The following is a 16,901-nucleotide window of genomic DNA, read 5'->3' on the forward strand; positions in this document are numbered from 1 at the left end:
GGGAAGAATGTTATGAGAGCATATAGAAAGGGTAGAAAGAATATTTTTTCTTGGAGGAATAGGAATGGCTTTCTTGGGAAAGGAGAAGAGACATCTGAATGAAAGAAAAGTGTTTTTGGAGTGAATGTGTGTGTTTACATATTTGTGTATGAACATTAGTAGCACAGGCTAATAGGTGGGCCAGAATGATTTGAAGTGAGACTACATAAATAAATGAAGACCAGACTATGCCATGATATGCAAACCTCGTTAAGAAAAATGAACTTAATTTTTAATAGTGTAATGAGGAACCATTTAAAACTTTTAAATAGGACACTGACTGGAACAGTCTGTATTTTCCAAAAGATCACTCTGGCTACGAAAGGTAGCATAGACTGTTGAGGGCACATAGTCATTCACTATTATTAAGAGGTAACTTATTATTATAACCATTAGTATGAAGATACAATAATAAAAGTAACTTTTACCACAAAGAGTAAGAAACGGTCCTTGCCCTTGAAGATCTCATGGTCCGGTAAGGGGAAACAAGAATCTAAGCAAGTAACTTTAGTAATCTGTTAAGATTACTACCATTGTATAGAAATACAGAAAAGGACAGAGCACTACAAAGGATGAACTGCAACTATAACTCTGAAACAGGAAGGGAAAGAAAGAAGAAAGAGGGAGGGAGGGAGGGAGGGAGGGAGGGAGGGAGGGAGGGAGGGAGGGAAGGAGGGAGGGAGGATATTCTAAGCAAAGAGAACAGCATATACAAGTACATAGAAAGGTGAAAACAGAATGGGGCAAAAGCAGGTTTACAGTTGTTCATATGGGAAATAATAAATAAAATACAAGAATAAACTGTATTTCGCACACTCCCAACTGTAAACCTACTTTTGCTCCACCCCGTATATATGAATAGCCTGTGACTCATGCACTGAGTGTTTAAGTGAAATTATTGGGCAAGAAGGTTAGATAAACAAAGAAGTACCTCCCCTACTTTTTAAGCTCCTCATATACTTAAAGGCATTATTCTTTTAGTAATGGGAATCTCTGTGAGGCTACTAAAGATTCCTATCACTGATCACATCTGTGTTTTTTAAAAGATAACACTGCAGCATAATAAAGGGTAATATAAGGGGGGAAAAGAATGGGAGCAAGAAGTACAAATAGGAGGCTGTGAACACAGTCTAAGCAAGAAATGACAAGAGCCTAAATTAAACATGGCAAAGAGGAATGATATGACCTATTTCACTTGTAGGACAAAGAAAGTTCAGGTGCTCCAAGAAATACCACCTTTAAGGGATAGGCAGAATGGGAACATCAGTGAGAGACACAGAGGGAAACTGAAATGATTCAGGAGCGGGCATGGTGTCAGATTAACAGAAGGAAAGGCAAGAGAAATGATAGGTCAAGTACTACTTTATGTGTATGCACATTCATTCACATACACACAAAAATATACACATGTATGTATTTTTTACAGTCTGCTGACAGCTCCTACAAGTAACATCCCAATAACAATGACTTCATCTAGAGTCTGGATCTTGGTTTTTAAATGTTATTTCCCACCATAAGGAACCAGGGATTCTTAGAGAAATAGCTGATCTCAAGGCCTGGGTAAATACGAGATAATCCTAAAATAGTATGTTATGCTAGGTTAAAAAAAAAAAAAAGGGAAACATCTCAAAATCACACAGAAGCAATCTTGCAGGATTTCTCATTGCCCAAATAAGGGACAATTTAAGCACTGAATAAATAATGGAACTAATGGATCACAATTCACTGAATAAAAACAGGAATCCATTAGTCTAAACTGATATAAATCAATGAATAAAAAACTAAATGGGAGAGCAGGGAAAGCTCTTACTTACAAAGAATGCCAACCAAAACCCACAGAAATAAAAGAAATGATGGATTAGAAAAATCACCACTGGCAACCATCATAGTTATGTGATTCAGACAAATTCACTGGACGTTGAAACTAATGGATAAATTTGATGGAAAAACAGAATATTTGCATATTTCCAAAGGTGCTTCAATGTGATACTTTTTAATTAGAAAGGAAAAAAACAGTAACTTTACATTGGAGAAACCTGGAGGACACCACCTTAACCAAGTGATCAAAGCTGATGATGCCAGTAATGGAACAAATCAATATCATATGAAGAATACTACGGTGATATTCCTGACCAAAAACGTATAATCTGAATCCAAACAAAAGAAAACCTGACAAGCCAAAATTGAGAAATATTCTAAGAAATTCAAAAGTATTAAAAAATGTGAATTTATAAAAGATAAATACTGAGGAACTATTCCAGATTAAAGGATATTAAAGTATTACAATTAAATGTAACTACTGATCTCAGGTTAGATTCTGGAGAATTTTTTTTTTTTTGCTATAGAGAACATTATATGCAAAACTTGAATGAGGTCTGTTGATTAAATAACAGTACTGTGTCACTGTAATTTGCTGATTTTGATACATCTACTGAAGTCATCTAGAAGTATGCCTTTGTCTTTATGAAATAAATACACACTGAAATATCTGGGGGCAGTTGGCGTCTTGTCTGTAACTTACTCTTTAAAAGTTAAAAATTTTAAGGAAAAACAATATGGCAAATTTGGTAAAATGTTAAATTGGGGAATCTGGGTGAAGGGTTTAAAAAAATTTTGAGCTGATTTTTTTTTCTGCATTTGTCACTAAAATGTGTATTACATGCAGAATACACACACAAGAGTAAGTCTGTAGTTTTCCTGTTATGTCTAAAATTACATCAGAATTAAAAGAACATTTAAGAAGAAAAATTTGTATTTTTTAAATTATGATTACATTAAAACTAGATTATACCAACTTATCCATAGTCAAGAATTCTCATTTCCAACTAACTTAATCATGGTCCTGAGGGGAAAAACAATATTCCTTAAAGGTCTCTTCTAGACCAGTAATTTTTTTTTTTTTTTTTTAAATATATCTTTATTGATTTCAGAGAGAGGAAAGGAGAGGGAGAGAGAGGTAGAAACATCAGTGATGAGAGAGTCACTGATTGAGCCCGCAAGCCGGGCATGTGCCCTGACCGGGAATCGAACCCTGATCGCCTAGATCCCAGGTAGACGCTCAACCGCTGAGCCACGCCTGGCCAGGCTAGACCAGTAATTCTATAATGTGTATATTCTCCCACTTCTCAGATAGTCTTACATCCAAATAAAGTAACTTTTCCTAAACAGAGTCAAGACTTTTCTGTACTTCATTGTTTAGATCAGGTGTTGGCAAATTTATTTTATAAAGGGCAGGATTGTAAATATTTTAGGCTTTGTTGGTCACCCAGTCTCTGAAGCAACTACTCAACTCTACCACTGCAGTGCAAAAACAGCCGTAGACAATATGTAAATGAACAAACGTGGCTGTTAAAAAACAACACAAAAAACAAAAAAAAATTTATTTACAAAAACGGGCAGTGGAGCAGATTTGGCCAGCCTGTGACTTAGATGAAAGTATTTATCCAGTAACAACAAAAGGGACTACTAATAAGTTTAAGGCCACATTTGCCTTTTACCAAGGACATAAAAAAATTTCAATGTACCAGTATCTAATATAGTGTTCTTGGGGGGGGGGGGGGGGGTCAATTCTAAATTTTAAAGAAAAAGATAAGTAATATTGAGAATATTACTTAGTAGAGAATAATATCTACTAAGGATTTTTAAATTTATTACAGAAATCCAGGGCACATAATTTTATTCTGAAATGTTGCATTGCAGATTTCACATACACTATTAGTCACAGATCAAAATTCTAAGCAGTGACTCAAAACTTTTCAGTTGGGTAACTCCATTTTATTTCTGTAGAAAGTTTAATGCTTAACTTTCTAGGAAAATAATGTTTGTTGAATTAAAGATAATATCTGGAGATAAAGATGAAAGATAAGAATGGCTATTAAGAAGAGTCCAACTTATCACATATACAGAATGTTGTTCCTAAACCATCTAATTCAGGTGTAACTGTAACTACCCAAAATTCATTTTAAGGAAAGATGCACATCCTGTAACCTAAGTGTCTACAAGACAGGCTCTGGAATCACTAGCCATCACAATCTCTTGGGTGTTTAATTGCAACTGAAACTACCAAAGTCACAGGAACCTTACCTCTTTTTCTTATGATCCAAATGATTTTCCAGTCAAGGTTATAATTAATCACCACTTATAACCAGCTGTTTTGCCCTGTGAAGTCTAGGGTATATTTTCAGCATGAGGGGTGATGTACAACAACTCCTTTTGCAAACAGAAATGTATGCACATGTCCCTGCTGAAAATGTAGCCCAGTAAACTTGCTTGTGAAGGTGAAGACATGCTTATGTGTAGCAATGTGCCAGATGATGTTTCTTGTTGAGGTCTACTTTAGGAGTCAAAATGTGTAAGCCTTGTTGAGCCAAGGCAAGGCAGTGGTCCTGTGTATAGAGGTATAGAAAAAGTAGCTCACTTAATCTTTTCTCGGAAGGAGTCGGGATTTTCCCGGAACGACATCCATTGTTGGCAATGGACGCACCAAAATAATGCCGGCGCCAGTGAGTTAACCACCTCTGTCCTTTTTTCACCTATTATATTTTTCATGCATCATCCAACTTCCCAACCATCTTCCTGTTTCTTCACAGAATGCACGCTAGGTTCTCGTTTTTCTTCAGCACGAAGTTGAAAATGGAGTTGAGAAAAGGAGACACATGGTCAGCTGGTGATGTTAACAAGCTCCTTGCTGCCCTGAGAAGCTAGATGGAAATGGTTCAAGTTACAAGAGGGATCATCATCAGATCTGGGAGGACAAAGAGTAATTCATGAAGCTTCATTCCCTTCCCTCCCGCCCTCTTTCACTTATTGATGATCCCTATAGTCTGATTTCACAGCAAAATCAAGATTAAGGAATCTGAAGTAACCTCTTTCAGTTCTTCACTCCATCCAGTGTGCAGAAAGGCCAAGTGGAACACATATCCAGCAATGTTAAAGTGGCCCCAGAAGGTCAGGGAAGCTTGGAGTGGCTAACATAACCACAATCTAAGATCAATGCTTTTCAGTATGATCTTGAAATTAACATCAGCAACTAACACGGTGCTTGGCAACAGGTGCTTAATAAAGACTGGTTGAATAAGACATTTTCTTTTCGGCCAATGTCTACTTTCTACTTAAACACATAGGTGGAAGTCAGACAGAAGTAGTTAACTCTTTCAATGCCGGGACAGTATGGATATACTGTATAGTAATCACATCAAGTCAATGTGTTTCTCTAAAATGTTTAAACTATGGGTTCCTGATTTCAGAGTTCTCGTTAGATGCTAGCTAAAGAATTTTTTAAAAGAAAACCATAATCATAGTTTTGAAATTAGAACCATTGTAAAATGTTAACAGAATAGATGGATTAAGAAACCCAGCATCAAGTGTAACAAAACATCACAGTTCGGTCAAGCAAAAACATTTCTCAGTAATACAATTCTAGATGGGTAATGATTCCAGAGCAAACTAAAGTTTGAAGAAAGAGGATTTTATTTAATGGCTTCCTTAATGCCAAGAATCAGGATAAACCCAAAGTATAAAGAGTAAGAAGGATATATTTTAAGTACAAATAAAATTTTAAACCTCAAATCAAGAGGACCATCAAGTATATAGTACTGCAAAACTGCTTTGATCTTTCAGACAGGAGTGGGAGGGTAACGAGCAGGGGTAGAAATAATTTTGTAGGATTCAAAAATGGATGTGTACAACATGAGTTTAAATTACAAGTTATATCTAATTGGGTTAAGGAAATCCCAGAGAATAATTCATACCATTACAATTACATAAAAAACCCTACCATATAGAGAAACAAAAATATTCACTTTCTCCAGATTTTAAGGAGAGACAGGGTTTTAAGGAATTACAATTATTATTATTTTAAAATTATATCAATCAGAGACTTCTCAGGCAAAGGTGAACTACTGGATCTACAACTCCATTCTCTCTCTATAAAACTGTGTCTATAAGGCTTTTTCTATGTTCACCTGTGTACTTGTCTCCATTTCCACCTTCCTTATGAGGCAGCCTAGTACAAGCTCTACAAGCAGTCTCTAAACACAGGAGACTTCTTCCAGGGAAGAATAAAGCAGGCCTTAAATAAAGGTCCACCCAAGTGACTGTCCCAGCTCCTCTTTCAATTAATTGCAGTTTCAGTTCCTGTAGTGCACATACTGTTATAAGCAGATTGATTATGAATTCTTCCTTTTAGATTTATAAAAAGGTCAGATTTCATAAGGCTTAGTAAGGCTGAGTTGTAAGTGATGAAAGAGTAGCATGAGTAGGAGCTGAAATGGGCAAACGAGCTGAAACTGCACCATACTTAAAGGCCCTCAACACAACAAATTGCAAATGCCAAAAATAAGCACAGTGCACAAACAACCAACTGTTCATTTTGCTCAGTTTAAGGCCAGTTCCATACAGGTCAAATCGCAGGATCTAATAGGTGAGCTTTACAGTCATAATTAGGGACAGGGAGGATTCAGGTATCCATCTTGCTGCAAGTAAATCTGTACTGCTGGTTTATCTGTTTGCTTCACCTCTGACAGAAGAAAGGAGGAACAGAAAAATAGAAGCTAGAAATGTACACTATTCCCACAGGACCTTCAAGACCTGGATCCCAGATTTAGATTACTTACAACAGAAATGTACCACATCTCTCCTAGGCTCATCCTGTTACTCACTTCTGTGTTTATCCAAGAGCCAGACTGGGTTTTCTGCAAAGCAAACCCTGCACATCTTGCTACATTCTTTAACAGGAGATTATGTACATATTAAGTGTACGGGTTCCACACCTCTCTATTTTTCCTCTAGACAGCATCTTTTGTCCAAAGAAATAGGCATTTAAAGACAGGTATATTTCAGACATAATATTGGAACTGAATACCAACTAGCCCTGCTCCATATAAAGTTGTTTTACTGGAACAGAAATTTATGTTAAATCATTTTTGATGAAAAGTTGCTAAACTACCTTGGTTTCAGAATTTTTTTATTTTCAATTAATTTTCGGTTAATCCAATAAGTTAATTTCCAATTAATTTAAACATTCTTTGTTTTCTTATAGAATCTTGCACAGAATTTTTAAATGTAGAACCATACATTTGTTACTCAAAGGATTTTTTGCTTTTGTTTTCAATGTAAAGAGCACTTGAATGACTAAATTCCCTTTTGTGATATACTTTTCTAAATGAGGAAAAGGGATATTTATATATTAGTTTGGCTGGTATATCTCTTGCTAAGGTTTAAAAGATGTCTGAGACATTTACAATCAGCTTGATAGTATTCCATTTTTTAAAAATACATGTATAGTCAGAAAAGTAGATGATTCGACTTAAAGTTGGTACAACTCTAAACCTGAGTAATTCAGGTTAAAATAAAAACTTTTTTCTTACCTTTAGGTCTTTCCAACTGTCCAGGAGCTTGGTGGCCAAATCACTTATATCTACTGTTTTATCTGGCTGTTCCTGGCTCCTCTCACTCTCCACATCAGATACACCCTCCTCTTCATCTTGGGATGCTGTTTCTTCAGCAATATGTTCTTCTAGTTTTGTGCCATTGCTCTCTTTAGGCTCTATTTCAATGTCAGCCTCTGGTTCAGATGTGGGTAGCTTACTGGCCTCCACAGCAATTTCACTGTCAACTTTAGATTCAGGCAGCTGTTGTGGGAGTAGCTGTTGTGACTGTAACTCATCCTCTTCTTCTACAGGGATGTTTTCTAACTGGTCAAGGTCCTCTTTGCCATCTTTGCCTTCTAGCTCACTGGTAGCATCAGAGATCGCACTGTCCATGCTATTTTCGCTTATAATTTTAAGTTTGCGAAATATGAGTTTCTTGGGGGTGTCTGTGTCAGCTTCAGTGCTCAGCTTGGTGGAAGGATCAGGTGTATTGAGTGGTGTGTGAGCCCGTGACGTATTCTCACTAGAATACCCATCTCCTTCACTCAACTGAGGAACAGCAGTCTTGGTCTGAGACCAACGTTGAATAACTGGAAGTACTTTGCTTTCCTCCAACATATTTTTAGTAGGAATAGGTAAGTGTTCCAAAGTCTTTATAATCTGATTAAACACAATAAAAAAAATCACATCACTTTGTACAGCTGACTTTTCAAACTTCTGGATGGGAGTCAGATCATTTCTGCAGGAGCAATGGGTTTTTTTGTTTTTTATTGTCTTATGAATAAAATGTGCAGCAGGTGACTGCTCACATCATCAAATAGGACTGATTAATATTAATATTCCCCCCCAGTAGTTCTCAAACCTGGTTAGATTTTTAAAAATATATATACTACTAGATATCACCTTGGGTACCTTTTTCTAAAAAGTTTCCCAACTGACTGCGATACAGGTGTGGGAACTATGCAACAACATATATTTAAATGTCTCACATAGACACAAAAAATTGCAGATACTTACCTCATTAGTCTTTGATAAATAGCTATCTAGCAAAGAGAGACACTCTCTTCATTCAGAAATAACCGCCCCTCCCACTCTAAATCCAAGAATTTCTTCCAAAGTACAGCCCACAATGTAGTTTTACCAAAACTACAAGGTTTCCCCAACTTCTACTTATTGCCAAATCTCCTGGGAGAAGAATAAAAGCAAGACAATCACTTATTTGCCAACTCCCATGTTTTTTTTCTAGTTTTTTTTTTTAAGAGTACTATTTAAAAACTTTGGGATATTAGAAATTATGATTAAAAGGAACTACATTTAAACCAAGTTAGAAAATAGTTTATTTCATGGGAAGGTATAAATCACAAACTCTCTAACAAAATTGCCAACAAACATTTACTTAGATCTTTTAAAACACTTAATTACTCCTCAAACTGTTCTTACTCTTGTCATCCAGAATTTGGCTTCTTGCTAATTTTTTATAACCCCAGAATTTAAGTTTCATATGGTTTCCTATCTTTTTTTTTTTTTTTTTTATCTTTATTGATTTCAGAGAGAGGAAAGGAGAGGGAGAGAGAGAGAGAAACATCAACGATGAGAGAGTCATTGGAGATGGAGCCCTCAACCTGGGCATGTGCCCTGACCTGGAATCGAACCTCGATCTCCTGGATCCTAGGTCGATGCTCAACCTCTGAGCCATGTCCGGCCGGGCTGGTTTCCTATCTTTTAAAAACTATGGGTTTAGTAACAAACTGGATATTTCATTTAAATATGGTATTATATCTTGCTTTCCCAGTTCCCAACTATGTAGTACCAACCTTAAAAAAAGACTATAAGGAAAACCATAGGCAACTCACTACTAGCAAGGTGTATATAAAGGTTATAGTAGGAGTCGTCCCTCAGACTAAAGGGTTCCAGAATCCATTCCAGCCAAGGGCATGTATCTCAGTTGCAGGCTTGGCCCAAGTCAGTTGGGGCACATGCGGGAGGCAGCCAATCAATGTGTCTTTCTCACATCGATGTTTCTCTCCCCCCACTCCCTTGCACTCTTTCTGAAAACCAATGGAAAAAATATCCTCGGGTGAGGATTTAAAAAAACTAGTTATGGTTGGGATGACAAAAATACTTAATACTGCCTGGTCGGTCTGGCTCAGTGGTTGAGTGTCGACCTATGAACCAGGAGGTCATGGTTCGATTCCATGTCAGGGCATCTGCTTGGGTTGTGGGCTTGATCTCCAGCAGGGGGCATGCAGGAGGCAGTCGATGGATGATTCTCATCATTGATGTTTCTATCTCTCTCCCTCTCCCTTCCTCTAAAATCAATAAAAATATATTTTAAAAAAACACAAAAAAGTTAATACCAGCAGTAAATATAATGCTAAATTCATTATCTCTGATATTATTACATACTGCCAACCTAAGCAATCAGTATAGTGGTTGTAAGAAATAAGCACGTTGAATGTGAACTGACCTCTTCCTGAAGCTTCTGGTTACTTTCCCGGCCTTCACCCAGCTCTGCCATCCAGATCCACAACAAAGACAGCCCATGACGTTCCAGAAAGGATTTCAGGCAAGACTGTGAGTGTGTGTTCTTCCATGGTGGAAAGCAGGATGCAGGGTATTTTGGGGGTGGGGCAGGGAGAATACCAGATAGACCGTTAAAGAGGGCCCACAGAGAAAACTAAAGAGTTCGTTTATATTCCAAAAAACCTAGAAACTATTTAACTTAACTAGAACTATATAACTAATAAATGCTTTAAAGTAAGAGATTACAATCTTTTTTGATACCCAAAATATATCCAGTCAACCTGGACTTTACTAAAGTAGAAAACTATATAAAAACTAATGTCAGTTACCATGAAATCCAATTCTAAAGGACTAAGAAAAAAATTACATTTACCATTTTTATTAAAAAAGCTAAAACTATAAAAATTAGTCTTTAAATAACTTTCTTTTCTCTCTTTGTTTCAGATGCTTATTCAAAAGGGTTTTTTCTCTTAGATTTTTATTCACCTATTTTTTATCATCCAACTTCTTGTGGCATACCTAATAAACTGGAGTAAATGAGATTACTGTTAAAATTCCTTGCTTTGAAGTCCTGTGGTAAAAATGGCTTTGTTATGCTAATAATCAAGGGGGGAAATTATCAAGTGTCATGAACTGTCACACAAAAAAATCTCACCATGTTCTCTGACTAAAGAGAGAAAGCAATTAAGATGTACTAATAGACTAGATGATGCTGAACTCTTAAGCCATTTTTAAGAGTACAGCTTTCAAAGTCATGTAGAACTCACATTATCCATTTAAAAAATAAGAGTAATTCTGCTCATCAAATTATTCCTTCTCCATTCCTTTATTCTGAATTGTAGTTTAAATGTCCCACTTCAAATTCAGAAATAAAAAATAAATTAATATCAAAGTGATCACCTGTATGAGCTTGAGACAGGTAAGTTTCTGTTCCAAAGTTTCAATTCGAACCATTAGCCGGGATAAGCTGAGCACCTGATTTTTATCAGAGAGACCCTCACCATTCTCCATCAGAGCTTCTAGCTCTCCATCCACCTACCACAGCAAAGAAAAACATCTGGTTATAAAACAGCAACAAGAACAAAAGTCCCTCTAATCTAAGAATCAAACAACCTGAAAAGTTGTTCAACCTCACCAGTAATAAGGAAAATGCAATTAAGATCATAATGAGGCCCTACCCAGTTTGGCTCAGTGGTCAGAGCACTGGCCTGAGGACTGAAGGGTCTCGGGTTCAATTCTGGTCAAGGGTACCCACCTCAGTTGCAGGCTGATTATGGGAGGCAACCAATCAATGTCTCTCTCATCAATGTTTCCCTCCCTCCCTCCCTCCCTCCTTCTCTGAAAAGCAATGGAAAAAATATCTTCGGTGAGGATTAAAAAAAAAGATCATAATGAGAAAGCACTTCCATTCATAAGTGCAAAAAACTGCCAACAACCCATATGTCTGTGGTCAGGTTGGATAAACTGGCATGTTTATGGAATACTATACCACAGTGAAGGGAATCAAGTGCAGCCAAATGCAACAATTCATCGGTCTTACAAACAATGTTATGTGTAGAAAGCAAGTTTGAAAAGACTACACGCTGTACGAATCTGTTTTTATGTACTTCAAAACCAATTTTTTAATAGCTAAATATCTGAAAAATCTATTTTAAAAAGGCAAGAAAGACACAAAATTTAAAGACAGTGATATCCTCTAGGGGCTAAGCAGGGAGAAGGAAGCAGAGAAGTGCTTAGAAGGGTTTACTTCATAATTATGCTTTCTAACTTACAAATATTCTTTGGATGTTTCAAATATTACATTTCAATAATAGAGAACAAAAAAAAAAAATCAACCTGCCAAAGGTTGCCTTTTAGCTGTGTTGTAGTAGTTACAAAAGATATAAATATGCTCTCACAGAACTTACTATTGCAAAGATAAAATTAATTCATATAAAATTGAACAATGAAGCATTACTGTAAATGTTAATGTTAAAAGCTGAAGAGGCTAAGAAGGAAGGGAGTGGCTAGAGAGTCGCCAGAAATGAATTTACAGAAGTGGAATTGGAAATAGTAAGATAAAGAGGAGGGAGAGAGTAAGCAAAGTAGAGGGCAAAGCTTGAACAAAGGAAAAAGGGAATTTATGACAGTGCATAGCTTAGGCTGGCTGGAGTGGATAAGGTATGATGAGGAACTGAGAAAAACTATCAAAAGGGATGATAAAGACTACAGTGTCATTAACATATTCTAATTAATACTTAAAATATGCAAATATTTTTAAACTGCCGATTTTTGGTCCTCTCTATGGCATCCCCTACCCAAAAGAAGTCCTAAGACTTACTCTTGGGAATTCAAGAGGTGCTGCTTATGTGATTCTACTCAACTGTATCGAATCAGAGCTCAGAACCTAGACACGCAGAAGAGGATTTCAGTAGGAGATGATCCAAGTAAAACTAGAGTTACACTCTTCATTATAGTCAAGGACAAATGACGCTTCTAGGAACCTAGATTCATATTGAGTCATTCCTCTATCTGGCAAAGTTTCATCCAAAATATTCTTATTCCAGGATAACTTCACACCTGGAACAACCCATGACTCAGCCCATCAAATGACTGCATTCATGTTATGCCAAACTCAGTCTATAATACCAAGTCCTACACTGATATTGGGGTTGTTCTTTAATCTTATCAGGAAGGTAGAAAGCCACCTGATATTGGTATGACAGAGGTATAACACTGCCCAAGAAACCATCATAAGGACACTCCCTACCAATAATGTAGTTTTTGTTTTGCTTTCTTTTTTTTTTTTAATCCTCACCTGAGGATATACTTTTCATTGATTCTAGAGACAGAGGAAGGCAGAAGGAGAGAGAGAGAAACATCAGTATCAGTGAGAAACATCGGCTGCCTCCCATATGTGCCTGGACCAGAGATTGAACCTGCAATCTGGCTTTGTAGCCCGACAGGTAACCCAACCCACGACCCTTCAACATACAGGATGAAGCTCCAACAAACTTAGCCACATCGGCCAGGGCCAATAATGTAGTTTTTAAAAATGTGTTTATTATGTAAGTTTTGAAAACAGGAAACAGCCAAAGTGAAGTTTTTATGAAGATTTTAGCTTAGGTCAATATGTTTAATGACTATTTTGTGGCTATTCTAGTAAACTATCAATTATATGAAATAAGAGTTAAAAATAAACACAATCTTAATGGAGTTTAAAGAAAAATTTCCTGTAATAGTCAAGTCAAAAAGGCTAATAGGCTATGACCCAGTGACCATTTCCATGGATATACCTTGAAGAAAGGTGAAAGAGGCATGCAAAAATATTAAGACCAAAAAGCAGCACCACAATGTCTTCTTATAGAATTCAGTTTCTCCATAATTAATTCTCTTCAATTAATTTGGGCTTAATATAACATTATCTTTACACCATTATACTTTTATCTCCTCCCCCATGAAGGCTCCATCGCCTCACCTAAACAGTAAGATTGATGCTATTTATAATTCTTAACAGTATTCGTTCCTAAAAAGCTCAGGGATGAGCTAACTGCAAAAGATCACAGTGGAATATGCTCACTAACACCCCTAACCCTCTAGCTCCTTCTCCTAACCCTCCACTAAGATTCCTTTTTAAAATGGTCCTTTTCGCCCAGCCGGGCTTGGCTCAGCGGTTGAGCGTCGACCTAGGATCCAGGCGATCAGGGTTCGATTCCCGGCCAGGGCACATGCCCGGGTTGTGGGCTGCAGCCGATCAATGACTCTCTCATCATTGATGTTTCTATCTCTCTCTCCCTCTCCTTTCCTCTCTCTGAAATCAATAAAGATATATTAAATAAATAAATAAATAAATAAATAAATAAAATGGTTCTTTTCAATGCTTACTGCTATGGGAAGATCTTAAGAACACTTGCAAACTTTAGAGGTCCAAACAAAAGACAGGCCAGTATTAAAAGATCAACCTTAAGTGAGCTAACAAATAAACAATTTATTTGTACTTAGGATTAGGAGTTTTACAGGCTCTAAAAAACTATTAGCCCACTTGTTATCAAACGTACCCAATTCTAATCTCTAGGAACCTGAAGTAAAAATAGCAACCACCCATCCTTCTTTTCCATGATTACTTTACCTGATCCTGAATTTCTCTGGTTATAGTTTTGCCTTTTCAAACTTCAATCAGAAAAGCTACCTCCCCCTTCTTAAAATGTGTATGGTGAAATTTGAAAGAAAAGATGGAACACTTACTGAATCTTTCTTACGAGATCGTTCCTTCTTCATTTTCCCTCCTGCTGCTCTGATGCTGACTCTATTCTCTCCTCCCAGGTAACCCCGACAATTAGCTGACCCACAGAAACATTTCTGAGCTTCTTTTCTGTTCAAGGAGCATAGGAAAAGTGTCAGTATGTGAACATAAACCACATAAAAATGTTGACAATATAACAATTACAAGAGAGAAGTCAATCCAGCCTAAACAAAAAATACACACAATTATTTTGAGACTAAAAAAACCTGATACTATCTAATGCAAATACCTGATAATTGCTCTTAAAATATTCCAATCTTCCTTTATTAGCTAGACAAAACTAGCCAAGAAGTTAATGAGTAATTTCTTCATTTTATAAAAATACCTACTAATATATGTAAATAAAAGCTCATATACATATTTGGACTAAGAACAAAATTGCTTAAATAGTTCAACACCAATTACTTATATGTAAATATTTAACTGGTACACAGAACAACCAAGTGTACAAAAAGATATACACTGATATAAAATGCATTATTAGGATACTTAAAAGGAAACACATAATTAAAAGTTATCATCACATAAGGATGACACTAATAATAAATATAGTAATTAATAAATGTAACCATGGAGTCAAGAAAAAGTGGTGGAAAGAACACAGGCCTAAGTGTTTAACATAGGCCTGAATACAAATTACCTCTGCCATTTATTTACTGTATGACCAGAGAAAGCTACCAGAGGAAATCTATTCCAAAGTAAACTGAGAGATTTAGTATATGACAGTAGCAATCAGAGGCACAAAAATGAATTATTCAATAAATAGAGCAGCAAATCACAAATAGCACTTGATTTCCAGTTTCCCTTCCTTCAAAGAGGGCAGTACAAACAAGACCATTGCTCAGATATATTAGTTCATGAGGTGTTGTAAAATGGTAATACCACTATATTTCATTTATCACCTGAAATAACCTCTATAAAGAAGAACTTCCTCTCATCGAATATTTGGTTAAACCTGAAGTAGACTTCACTTGGAAAAGGCAAGATAAATGTTTGATTTCTTCCCTTTTTTAATTTTTAAAATTGGTTTTCAAAATCATGAATTGGTTCTCATAAATTATGATGAATGCAATTTTACTTTAAAAGTACCATTAAAACTCAAGGGTTTTATATAATGTGTTTCAAACCACTCCAGTTGTTATACTTATTGATGCTCAAGTGTTATAGAGACTCTCACACTTTTGCTAAGTAAGAGCCTATTCAAGCTAGCTCTTGAGTCCCTTTGATATAACCCTCCTAATATTTTATAACTGGTTTTCTGGTATGACAAGACAATTTAGGATCACCTTGTTCAATTCCTGTCTCAAACTTGAAATCAGACATTGAGCCAAGGAACTCTGTTCCTTTTTAGTGGGATTTTGTAAAACTGCAATATAGATGCTAGGGGTATTCATTGCTACTTCATTACTTATTGATTTTGGTAAACAAGACTAGGTAACATTATTTTTCAGAGTACAATATGGTATAGGTGAGACAAGATTAATCGTGAGTTGATAACTGACACACGAATGATGAATAGAGATTTATTGTACTGTTCTCTTTATACACACACTGTTGACATTTCTATAATTAAATTTTTTAAAAATTACATTAGAAACATAATTACATAAATACAACAGTATGCCATTCAGAGGAAAATTATGTTGCTCATGCACAATATCCCTTAATGGCAAAAAGTGCAATACAGTAAGAAAAACATACAAATTTGGAACAGGACACTACAGATAAGAGCTAGTAGTATACATAACTTCTTCGTAATTCACATCAAAGTTTTATATCTCTGTATCTGAACAATCTATTTCCCCATCAGAAGCAGCAAAACAGAATAGAAACAATACTCACCCATATCTTTGGAACTGGTAGTCAAATGTTAACTCTGAGCCTGAAGGAACCAGTTTGGTGGTAAAAAACCCAACCCTCAGCTGTCCATTCACAGTCCACTGAGATGTTGTTTTTAAAAGAAAAGAAATTAGTAACTAGTTAATCTATGTTTTTTTAAAAGATTATCATTATCAACCTTAATTATGTATGTGCCTCTTTAGAATATAAAGGCTTTTCCAAACAGGTAAACGGGGAACTTTTTCCTTTAAATAAACTCACATATTGAAGTGCTACTCTTATTTCATGAACTACCAGATTGAATACCATCAATAATTTGTCTCTAATAAAACTGCTATTTTAACTAATTTTAATAAACATTTCCACATAGTAAGATTAACTGTACTAAAAATAGACAAATAGGGAATGCTTGGTGTCACTGAGTATTAAGGCAAATTTACATTACCTTATATTATGTTAAATAGTTATGTTCTAAGATAAGATGGGTATGAAACCAGAGGGAAGTGATGCCAAAAGTTTAACTTCAAGAAGCAGTGGTCATATTGTTGAGTGTAGTGAAAGGGAAGGGAAACATCAGAACAGATGTATAAAACTCAATTAAAATTGGGGTAAATACACAGGAGTTAGACCTTACAGTTCCAGAACATTTGAGATGTAAGTCGACTGTAGAGCTCCTCTCCAGACCATTTGAACATGTTACTGATGAAAAAACCCAGACTTAAAAAGGTGAAGGGACACAGTACAGTTGGAGCCTCAAAGCTAGACATGTGGCCACCAGCTGCAGGCAAAACTAGAACCAGAACTTAGGTTAAGTAACTTCAGACCAGTTTCTCCTGTTTATTATATGG

The 16,901-nt window shown here is 36.1% G+C and overlaps 1 protein-coding gene across 7 annotated transcripts in view; it reads right to left on the minus strand.

The window, feature by feature from the left end:
• SETD2 (SET domain containing 2, histone lysine methyltransferase) overlaps positions 1 to 16,901 on the minus strand; it is an 82,703-nt gene that overhangs the window by 30,128 nt on the left and 35,674 nt on the right. For 6 of the 7 annotated variants that reach the window (XM_081159763.1, XM_081159764.1, XM_081159762.1 and 3 more), the window contains 5 exons: positions 16,057 to 16,154; positions 14,157 to 14,283; positions 10,833 to 10,967; positions 9,877 to 9,996; positions 7,407 to 8,069 (listed from right to left, as the gene is read on the minus strand). In XM_081159763.1, coding sequence (XP_081015889.1) covers positions 7,407 to 8,069; positions 9,877 to 9,996; positions 10,833 to 10,967; positions 14,157 to 14,283; positions 16,057 to 16,154 — 1,143 coding nt within the window. Of the gene's footprint in view, positions 1 to 4,571; positions 4,740 to 7,406; positions 8,070 to 9,876; positions 9,997 to 10,832; positions 10,968 to 14,156; positions 14,284 to 16,056; positions 16,155 to 16,901 lie in introns of all 7 variants that reach the window. The other variant, XR_014000378.1, reaches the window with a different exon arrangement.

This window comes from Miniopterus schreibersii (genome assembly GCF_964146895.1).
Source record: "Miniopterus schreibersii genome assembly, chromosome: 15".
NCBI lineage: Eukaryota > Metazoa > Chordata > Mammalia > Chiroptera > Miniopteridae > Miniopterus > Miniopterus schreibersii.